At 32.0% G+C, this 11155-nt stretch overlaps 2 protein-coding genes across 2 annotated transcripts; both read right to left on the bottom strand.

The window, feature by feature from the left end:
• Positions 1-3527: 3527 nt before the first annotated feature.
• Positions 3528-5853, bottom strand: LOC102622555 (organelle RRM domain-containing protein 2, mitochondrial). Its single transcript, XM_006475200.4, has 4 exons — positions 5657-5853; positions 4355-4423; positions 4171-4277; positions 3528-3860 (listed from the first exon to the last, which is right to left on the bottom strand). The coding sequence occupies exons 1-4, from the start codon at positions 5784-5786 to the stop codon at positions 3759-3761; spliced, it is 408 nt and encodes a 135-aa protein (XP_006475263.1). The 5' UTR covers positions 5787-5853; the 3' UTR covers positions 3528-3758.
• A 751-nt stretch (positions 5854-6604) lies between these two features.
• On the bottom strand, positions 6605-10570 carry LOC102622256 ((-)-germacrene D synthase). Its single transcript, XM_052434165.1, has 7 exons — positions 10237-10570; positions 9686-9983; positions 9223-9598; positions 8612-8830; positions 8389-8527; positions 8018-8269; positions 6605-7108 (listed from the first exon to the last, which is right to left on the bottom strand). The coding sequence occupies exons 1-7, from the start codon at positions 10357-10359 to the stop codon at positions 6815-6817; spliced, it is 1701 nt and encodes a 566-aa protein (XP_052290125.1). The 5' UTR covers positions 10360-10570; the 3' UTR covers positions 6605-6814.
• Between the last annotated feature and the right edge of the window lie 585 nt (positions 10571-11155).

Below are 11155 nucleotides of genomic sequence, written 5' to 3'. Positions count from 1 at the left end.
TATGTTAATTTTTAGGATAGTTATTTTTGAGTGGATGCAATTTTGTAAAGAAATGAATCAATTTTATAAATTGTCTTTTGCAATGAGGGCAAGTTAATATTTTTCAACATAAAATATTCCAAGATCTTGTAATTCAGCAGCTCACAAAGCTGCTAAAATGGCTCTTGATTAATCTGAGTCGCCTACAATGTTGCATGATGCGCCTCTTGACATTGTATTCCTCTTGTAATGTTATGGTGTAATAAATGCAACTTTTATTGTAAAAAAAAAGTTAATATTTTTCAACATAAAATATTAAAAACATGATTTTTTATTATAATATTGCCCACAATGAATTAATTTCCTAAATCCGCTTGTGTGCTTAATGAATGACACATCGCACATCATATTATTTAAAATGAAATTTAGGATAAAATTTTAAAATGTCTATCATTATTCTTGGAAAACCTATCTAAAAAAGAGGCTTCCATTGATCAGGTTAGGGGTGGGCATCAGTTTGGTTTCGGAATAAATTTTCGGTTTCGGTTCGGTTCGAGTCCCAAATTCAAAAAATCCGTTCGGTTTTTAGAGAAAATAAAAATCAAACCGGAACCGATAGTTCGGTTTGGTTCGGTTTCGGTTTGCTTCGGTTTGGCTTCGGTTTTTCGGTTCGGTTTTGGTTTTTCGGTAATAGTTCACTTAACGGATCAGATTAACAAATCGATTTTTTCAGTTTATCTTAACTTACACACAAGGCCTACCATAGTCAATGTATAATCAACAAAAAAATAATAATTTACAAATCTGTTGAAGCAAAAAACAAATTTTTGGACTAAACTGAATAATTTTCAAAATCATCGTCACTGTTTTTAATATCAAAACTTTTGGATCAAAACGTAAATAAAATAAAATAAGTTTCTACACCATAATATAATTTATTAAAAATATAGGGATTAGAATATTATCTTGCCTTATTGACTTTTGGTCAACGACCATTTTGAAAAGTTTGCAAAACATGTTAGGCCATAACAGAATTTCTATATGCAAATATTTTCTAAATATTGAGTCATACTAAAATTTTAAAAAAGAAAGGGACCTGAATGATATTATCGGTTCGGTTCGGGTTTTTTAAAGTTTGATCATAAAATCGAACCGAACCATTATGTTTGGTTCAGTATTTCTATATTCGGTTTTTTTGAAATAAAAAAACCAAACCGAACTGAATTTGTTTTAATTTTGGATCGGTTTTGCCCACCTAGGGATGGCAATTTGTGGGTTTGGGCCATGCTTTTAGAAGCACAGGCCCAAGCCCACATCATTCAAACAAAGTCCAGGCCTTTCAAAAGCTTGGACGGGCCGGACTTGAGCTTTTCAAATTAATTATAAAATATTTTTTTAATTAAGAAAAAAAATTTAAATTAAAGATAATCATCTAATATATAATATAATAATAGTCCAATACATAAAATATTAGTAATACAACCTAATAAAATCACAAATACTAATATAAAAAATAAATTTAATATTTTGAGTTTTTTCTTTTTTATTTAAATTACATTTATTTTTTATTCATAAATTAAAAAAGCTCTTGTCCAGGCCCAACATATGTGGGCTTTACAATTTCTGGGCCCGGGCGGGCTTGGGCCGGCCTGGGCTTTTTTACCACCCTTAACCCCTAGATCAGGCGCATCAGTTCTAACATGTAGAGATGGTGCACTACCCATGCAAGTTTCTATAGATTGAGCAATAACGAGAATATATAGTGATTTTTCGGCAATTGATACAATTTACTATTACAACAATATTAGAAATTTCAACATTTGAATATCAACTTAAGTCCCAATATAATGTGTCCCTTATCTATTAAATGATATAATTTATAACTTGTAAAATTATTTAACTATCATTAAATGAATGAATGTCATATCAATTAATAATCAAGAATCAGATTAAGAAATAGGATTTAAATGTTAGAATGCCTAACTAGATATTGGAATACCTAACATGTTTTATTTTATGATTATTTGAATTGCTTGATACAATTATTTGAGTGAGATCACTTGCACAATTCCACAAGAGTTGGAAAATAAATTTTTCCATCTGCAAAAAATACAAATTATTTATACAAATAATGGCAACGAATTTGGGTGATTAAATATGTGAAAATCAATGTAAATTATTGATGGAATCTAATTATATTTTTAAGTGCAAAAACCTTTTCTATATATAAACAAATATAAAGAAATGGAAAATCCCATGAACAAATAATGGAACAAATTTATGCGATTCCATTACATAATGGAATTATGTAAACACAGTATACTTATCAAAACAGCATACCACCAATCTTCATAAATTGCATCAATTATGAATACGATTACTTGGATTTAACATATCACATTATTCGGGGGGAAAAATAACAAACAAAACAAAACGAGGATGCCCTCCCACATACATTCTGAGCTCTTTCCTTCCAACATATCATTCTCAAGTCTCAACACCTATCTTTTCAATTACAAAAATTCTTTGAAGACTATATTATATCTTGGAAAATGCTTGGTGTAGAGAAAGATGAGAGAAAGATGAGAGAAATAAAGAAGAAAATAGAAGAGAGAGAGTGGGCAAATTTCTCTTAGGTTTCTTTCATCTTTCTCTACGCCTATCTTTTAGTTCTATATGTTGTCTTATCAATAAACAAAAATTCTTTAAATCTTTGACAACTAGACACCAATTACAATAAATATAGTACATTAAAATTTCTATAATTTAACACTTGATAAATTAATAAACTCTATTTTATAATATTTTTTCATGGTCCAACTTGGTCCAAAGAACTAAATTAATAATTTCGATAAATTAATAAGAGAATACTTTTTCTGAAAACTCTTATATAATTCTATGGTCTCATTCATGTCATAAATTAATTAATTTGCTAAAATTACAAATATAACCGTTATGATTTAATAAATTATGACTCTATTATTACTTATATTTTTCTTGAAATTTAAACATAGTTGAATCTCATCTTTAATTTTACTTATTGCTTTTAGAAATTCTAGGATTAATTCTCAAATTGCAAGAATAATTGTTGTTAATTAAATTTATATTTAGTGGATTAATTCAGTTTTAATATATTAAAATGGTAAAATACAATAAATTTTTAATTGATTAAACTGTATGCTCATTGAATTATATATATACCGTATAAATTAATAAATTAATTAATACGTCTTTAAATTAATGAATTTAATATGCTCCCGACATTATTAATGTATAGAGATTTTACTTTATATCTCTAATTTAGATTGGTCTTTGGATAACCAATACGTCAAATATTCAAGTCAAATTCAGCTCGAGTACAAATCAAACTTGTATCCCAAATATATCATCCACAGATGATTTTGTGGGGCATTCAATCGTCACTTGGATTTTAATTCTTATTGAACAGATGATTCGTCATCTAAAAGTTGCAACCGTTGGTATTTCTGCCGGCTAAACACATATCTACAAATGATTGTTGGTAATGAAAAATATTTACAAAAGAAAAATTAAAGCAAATCCCCTTTCATTATGCGGAACTTCAAACAGTCACCACTCAAGAATAGAAATTACAGCTAACAAATGCAAAGAGTCTTGGACATAACTGAACAGTTCAATATGAATGGACTTCAGAATGCATATCTTTCTCAGTAAAATCACCGAGGTTCACCTACAAAGCTGATCTTCTGCTATGAATGACCGACCAACTTCTCCCTGAGCCCAATGGCCCGAACTGGTCATCATTGCCGGCCATATTGGAAATTTGTGTTGTTCTGAGATGGCAGTGTTGGAGGTTGCCTGGGTTTTGCGTACTCAACAAAAATTACCCAACCATCAAGAAACTGAAAAACACAAAACAAGAAATCAGTTCACCAAAAATAAGTACAAAAATAATTTAAAAGTGAATTACCGATCATTGTCATCAATACAACTATTACAACCCGGTTGTCATCAATACAACTATTACAACCCGGAAAAAGAAGAATAATTGAAGACCGAAAAGAAAACAATTGCATTTTAAAAGTACTTCTGGATGCATCATGTTTGATGGACTTTGCACAGCTTTCCACCAAGGCATCAATACAAAAAGATTGGAAACGGGTTTATAATCCGTGCAAGAGCATGCAAAAATGAGGCCATACATAAACTCACCTTGCCATCCATGCCCTCTATGGCTTTTCCAGCAGCTTCAAGGGTAGCATATTTAACAAAACCAAAACCCTTAGAATACCCAGATTCCCGATGTTTCACTATTTTAGCTGCAAATGGCCAAAAAGGAACAGTTAGTAGTCTACAGAGGTAAAAGTTTTAAAGAACTTTAAGACGAAGAACAAACCATGAACCACTTCCCCAAATGCAGAAAATGTGTCCCTGAGTGTTTCGTCAGTCGTGCGCTTACTGAGACCTGAAAAAAAAAAATAAATAAAACAAGTCATTAATATCTACAAGTCATAATATTGGAAAAGTCCAACCAATCGTCCCAAACAAGCAAGTGACCATCAAAGGTAGAGAGATATATTATCATAGATATAATAACAAATAGAGAAAAGTCAAATTGAAGAAAAAGGGTAGGAATTAATTAACGTCCTCACAAACGTGCCTCGCTATAAAACTCACATGGATCTCAACTAAAATGAGAGGCTTCAAATGTACTAACTTACAAACCAAGGCTTGAGCTGAATTCTTATCACCAGCCCAGCAACTCAACTGATAATTCAATTATTAAAGATCTAAACCATCCTTTGATAATCAATAACAATGCCACATCCAAACTCAGGCAGATCTATGACAAATTTCTCCTTTAATTTGCACATCTCCAAAACACGTAACCAAGCATGTTTGCTCTCTGCATCAAGTAGGACAACCAGCAAAACAATCACCTTTTAAAACCAGCAGCCTAGTGCAGTACCATCTAAAACACGACACTAGACTGATATTTTCCCCACAGTTATCAAAGAAAAAAGATAAAAATATGAAACCAGCTTATAGAGTTTACAACAGTAAAATCGACAACTAATTTGCTATGTAGATACCTCATGCCTAAATATCTAAACAAAGCAGAACAATAAACACCGACATTGGCCACTAAATTCAGAAATCATGGAAAACACAACCAAAATGACTACATTGTACTAAAAATCAAAGAAAGAAAATCAAACTAAGTTGCCATAAAACTCCAAATTATAGAAATACTTTTATTGTTTGGATGAATAGGCGTATACATGGACATTTATTTGATCATAAATAATTTACTAGTAGTTCAACACCAATTTCAATTGTTAATTAGTAATGCCAATGGATCGACCTACTTATTCGTGACAGCTAGCAATTAAAAGTCAAAATCACCTCAATTCCAAACATACCCAAATCACATAAACTAAATAGAGCCAACATCAATTCCCAAGCAACCAGTTGAATTGATTCCAAATTTTTCCAAATAAATAAATAAAAGTTCTGACACCTAATCTTGAAATAACAATCGCACTCAGGAAAATCAGTTTCCATGAGAACTACAAACAAACAACATACAGTCCAAACAAAATGACCAAAACAAAAAGATGAATTTAGAAAGATAAACAAATTACTGATTAAAAAAAAAGGCAAAAACGAAATGAAAAGGAAAGATTTTTAATAGTACCGGAGACAAAAAGATTGGTGCTTGGCTCGGCCTGGGGTCGCTGCGGAGGGTTTAAAGAAGAAGAAAAAGGAGAAGTTGAAAAGAGCCGCCGTAAGCCGCGAGGAGCCGCTACCGCCGCTCTCAAAGCCATCTTGGGTTTTTAGCTAAAACCCTCCTCATCTTGAGATACTTATAAAAACTAAATGAGGGAGGGGGCTTGGGGATTGTAAAATGACGTTATTAGCCTTCTTTTGAATGGAGCTGTATTTTTTAAACTACTAATTTTAGAATTATAAATATGTTCGAGACCGGTCCTGATCTTATTGTTAATTATCATATACTACCAATACTAGAATTAAAAATCTGTTGACACTAGCTTTTAATCAACACAACCTGAAGTAAGAAATAAATATCTTTCCTCAAAAATTAGAGCAGCAAGTGAGAATTAGTTGATTAAATGATTGTTTTCATGGTTAGATTCTCATAAATATGTGAGTTAGGAATGTCAATAATTGTTTTATTTATTTTTATTAATTAAATGAGTTAATAAAATTCTTTTACTTTAAAAATCCACCGAAGGAAATTGAGTTGGTAGGTTGTATAAGAAAAATTAAATTATGAGAAAAAAAATGAAATAGATGATAGTTTTGTCCCATACAACTAAAAAATCCAACTTTCTTCTCGAAAGATTGATATCGGGCAAGATTTACAATGCGGGCCTTTTACAATGTGGGCCACTGCTAAGGCCCATGTAATATTAGATTTATGAATATATCAAATTATTAATTTTGAGCATACTCGACTTTTTTACTTAATGGGGATGTAACAAGTTTTTTCCCTCGAAATAAACGTAAAACTACTATTCACAGGAAAGCAAGGGTTTATTTAGGGGAGTTCCGCCATGCATATAAAAGAGCAAACCACATAGACAACTTATAACCTCTGCCTCAAAAAAACAAAGTCAGCTAATTCATTTTGAGAGGATTGGCAATGATCTTATTGATCCAACAAAGAGTAAAGTACATATCAATTATGGTATCATTACACAATTACACAGATAAGCGACACCGTGTTATTCTTGCACAGGGATGCATGGTTATTATTTGTCACACTAGTACTTAATTCAAACACACACTTATAATTTTAAGAGCATACAGTCAGGGAGAGAGTTAAATATTGTTACATGGGAAGAGGATCAACAAGCAATGATGCGATTCTATCCTTGGTTTTCCCTGACGAGTTAGTGTAACCATCTCCATTTTGATATAACACCACCATCATCCGAGCAAGATTCAGAGAAGGAAGAAGCCATTGCAACGGAGGATGGTTCGGATCTTGAATTTCTTCATTGATGTTCATCCATTCAATTTCCACCATTTCTTTGATTTTGTTGCACGCTTCTTCTTCAGACACGCCATACTGTTGCATGTAACATTCCACACTTGATGGTGCATCCCCTCTCTCTTGCTCGACCTTAAAAATTTTTTTAGAAGCAATAAATTAATTTCAGTTAGTTTAATTTATATGCCGTTAAAATTGCAAAAGAAAAAACAGTCTTTTTGAGTTCTTTTACTGTTATAACCTCATTGTGATTAGTCTACTTAGGGAGGCCATTTACTTACAAAGTGAGTAGGCAATTGATCCCACAAGAATTTTATTTTTTTCACCTTAAATATGTATTTTGTTTAAAAGAAAAGTTATGACAGACATAATTAATTTAAAAATTTGCCCCCAGGAAGGATCCGTTCAAACTAAAACATTAATCTTATAATAGTTTTACGTAGTTGCACCTATGAGTCAATTTCTTGGCTCTACTGGTCTACCCCTGAGTTTTTTAGAAGAACATTGCTGATGAATTTTATTAATTAAATGGGTTAATTCCAGATCATCCTTCATGTGAATTGACTATCTTTCAACCACCCTTTTAAAACTTTAATGCACCCCTCATTTTTATTAAGAAGACCATAAAAAAAAATCAACTCACCTCATTTTTCCCTTCTCTTTTGAATAAAAAAACAATGTAACTTGAGATGTTCAGAAGTAAAGAGAGTGATTTGAAGGTAGTAAATTTAGGAGGGTATAATCTAAATTTTACTCAATAAAAAGGAGTGACTGGTCCATAAATCTATTTAAGGGAGAAAATAATGTGCCATACCTATGGAAAAAAAGTATATTAGAAAACCACATTTATCTTTCAATTGTAAAGTTCAAACTAAAATTGCAGCATTATGAATGTCTTGAGTAATTAAAAATAAATTAGGAACCGAGGTGATTAATATAAGAAATATTTAAGGACTTACTTATCATTCTCCCTAAATTAAGTAGTTAAAATTCCTTTAATTTGGTATTTGGTCATAAATTCTTTATCGATATAGTACATACCTTGTAAGTACGGACGTCATCATCAAGACGAGCAATCAAGGAGGAATATCTAATAATTTTAGGAACACTAATCGCCCAATCAAGTGCTTGCTTGGTAATTGCCATATCTTCTAAGCCTACAAGAGCTTCAACAGCAAGCATGGGGTATCCACTGCTCATTGTAGAATTCTCCATGTATTCCTCAAATGTTGGCACATATTTGGCATTGAACCACTTTGCTTCCACAAAGTAAGCCCTTACCAGGCCTTTTATCTGGGAAAAATAAAGCAAATTAATTATTCAATTTGGACAGCCATATATGTACTTATTTGTGTATATCAATAAAAAAAAAATTGATAATAAGTATATTCATGATTATGAGGTGTACTTACCGCCTCTTTCGCATAGTGCATGCAACCAGGTGGCTCTTTATTCACTGGCTTGTCCTCCATTTCTTTGACAACGTCTAAGAGGGCAAAATAACAGACTTGCATGTATTTTGGTAACTCATTTGCTGCCGCAACTTCCCACCTACCAAAAACAATGTGGATACTATACTCTGATTATACGAAAAATCGACTGTCACGTTATTAATACTTATTCATTTGCACACACCTCTCAATTGCATGAGTGAATAGCTTAAGTTCTTCCAAAGTGCCATACACATCATAGATATCATCTATGACAGAAGCTATTGCGATGATTTTGGTCATAAATTTTCTAGTTATGGAATATTTAGGCTCAAAATAGACTCCTAATATCCAAAAGTAGCACTCCACCAACCTATCCCTTGCAAAAGGTAGCTTTGTTGCAAAATCAATATCTTTCCACCACCTGCAAAAATTTATGATTTTCCAATGTAAAATCGATCTTTTCAGTCTTATAATGGATTGATTTCAAATTCATAAAGTAAATTACTAGTTTTGATGCAGAAATATGATCAAAACCCCATTGTTGTTCTAGTAAATTAATCGTCCTCGTGTTCTAAACTCTCATATCCATCAAGGTTTCATGGAGGGAAAAAAAAATTGCCGATCTCTGTGGAGTTAGCTACTAGCAATTTAACAAACAAAATTATTTTAAATCATAATTTTATGGGTAAAATCGAACTGTAAAGGATCCTTTAACAATAGACAGGATTTTTGATACGTTTTAAAACAGTACATGACAAATGATAAATTTCAACAAACAAGGGGGGGGGGGGGGGGGGTTTGGTATTTGATCACCTTGGGATCTCGCTTAGGCCTCTCCGGGGTAACTCCTGCCAAAGATTAAAAACTACCTTTGCAAGTTCTAATATTAGCTCATTTCGTGTTGAATTGTCTGCTTCATAGATGGAAATGTACTGCCTTGCCTCCAATCTTGGCATCCCTCTGTGCAAAGGTATCTCCAGGGAGTGCTCAACTTGGTTAGCTAGAGAAGTGCTTATATGGGGCAATAAAGATTTTAAGTGCTTCCTAGAGAATTCACACGCTTCTTCCAATATATTCTCCCCTTGTACTCTCAAATATGACGCCTCATACAAACACAGCAAGCCTCTCGCATCATTTGTTAACATGGCCTTGAATTCACCTTTTTCATCTTTGAATTTTTTAAATATATCTGTTTCGTTATTGTAATCAAGTGTTAAAATTAATTATCACTGAGTATATGTTAAAAAAATTGATTGAAACTTTTGCTTATGCATACCTGCTGACACCTTGTAACCATGTTGCCGTAGAAGCCGAAATCGAAGAGCAACTGTGTAGAGATCATTATTATGATCGTAATTAACATCACAATTGCTATTGACATGGCTATTATAGATTGATTGTAAGTCCTCTTTGATCTCATTTTCAAAGTGATAGGCCACGCCAAGGCGTTGAAGTTGATCAACGAGAGTCACAATTTCTTCAATTGTTTTCCATGCTGTATTATTGCTCATTAGCAACTTTTCAACTTCTGCTTTTAACGTTTCAAACCGCTTTTCCACTTCCGCATTAGGGTACTGCATCAATAAAATTAACAAAATCATGATCACATATAGAGTGGATTTTCATTCAAAAATCCCTAACCATACTAAAATTATGGATAAGTTAAAAGACAAAAAAATATATATCTCAATACACTACGGGATAAAATACACTACATTAAAGTCATTTTTTATCTTTTAACTTATTTCTAACTTTAATATGGTTAAGGATCCCTGATTAGAACATCTATATATATATATATATATAAAAGAGTCACATGATAGATACCTTGTCATTTGATGACACATTAATGAAATGATCACCCCAAATGCTAGGATGATAATTCGAGGATCGACGATTCTCATCAGCTTTCGTACTTTCTTTTGAAGATGGAAGACTCTTAAGATCCATTTTTTTTTCTATCCAAGATTTTTGTTGAGACTGATCGAATTATACAATAAATATTAAAGAAGATGACATATAAAGAAAAATAAAAATAACGACACAAAACACAAACTGATATATGATAATAGAGAATATAAGTATTAGAGTATATATCTCATAACTCCAACAACCCCTAATTCTTTCAAGTTCTCTCAAACGGTTCAAGAAATAAAATCACTTCGTAGCATGCGATGCATGCCTTCAATGCTTTCAAATTTATAGGTAAAAGAAGAGCTTAAAAGTCAATATTGCTAGGGATAAAATCCCATAAAAAAGCACTATTTAGAGTATGATTATGTTGACTGAAGCGGCCTTGTCCTAGCATGCGATGACTTTCTTGAATGCTTTCAAATTTATCGGTAAAAGAAGAGCTTAAAAGTCAGGCACTTGTTATCAAATTATGTAACATACAAAACTATCTCACAGCTGTTTGATGAAAATCTAACCGTTGTAAAAATATAAGATAACATAATCTTATTTTTTTCATAACCGTTAGATTTTCATTAAACGGTTGTGAGATAGTTATGCATCTTACCTTATTATGTAAGGTAATAAGAGCCTAAAAGTCAATATTATAAGGGCTAAAAGAAGAGCTTAAAAGTCAATATTGCTAGGGATAAAATCCCATAAAAAAGCACTATTTAGAGTATGATTATGTTGACTGAAGCGGCCTTGTCCTAGCATGCGATGACTTTCTTGAATGCTTTCAAATTTATCGGTAAAAGAAGAGCTTAAAAGTCAGGCACTTGTTATCAAATTATGT

The sequence above is a fragment of the Citrus sinensis genome, chromosome 9, assembly GCF_022201045.2.
Source record: "Citrus sinensis cultivar Valencia sweet orange chromosome 9, DVS_A1.0, whole genome shotgun sequence".
Taxonomy (NCBI): domain Eukaryota; kingdom Viridiplantae; phylum Streptophyta; class Magnoliopsida; order Sapindales; family Rutaceae; genus Citrus; species Citrus sinensis.
This window is presented reverse-complemented; position numbering and strand designations above follow the sequence as displayed.

Coding starts and splice junctions, on each gene's coding strand:
- LOC102622555 (XM_006475200.4), bottom strand. CDS start 5,786: ATGGCTTTGAGAGCGGCGGTAGCGGCTCCTCGCGGCTTACGGCGGCTC. Junction 4,424..5,656: donor CACCAATCTTTTTGTCTCCG/GTACTATTAAAA, acceptor TTTTTTTTTCAG/GTCTCAGTAAGCGCACGACT. Junction 4,278..4,354: donor ATTTGGGGAAGTGGTTCATG/GTTTGTTCTTCG, acceptor GGCCATTTGCAG/CTAAAATAGTGAAACATCGG.
- LOC102622256 (XM_052434165.1), bottom strand. CDS start 10,359: ATGGATCTTAAGAGTCTTCCATCTTCAAAAGAAAGTACGAAAGCTGAT. Junction 8,270..8,388: donor TGCACTATGCGAAAGAGGCG/GTAAGTACACCT, acceptor TATTTTTCCCAG/ATAAAAGGCCTGGTAAGGGC. Junction 7,109..8,017: donor ATGACGTCCGTACTTACAAG/GTATGTACTATA, acceptor AAAATTTTTAAG/GTCGAGCAAGAGAGAGGGGA.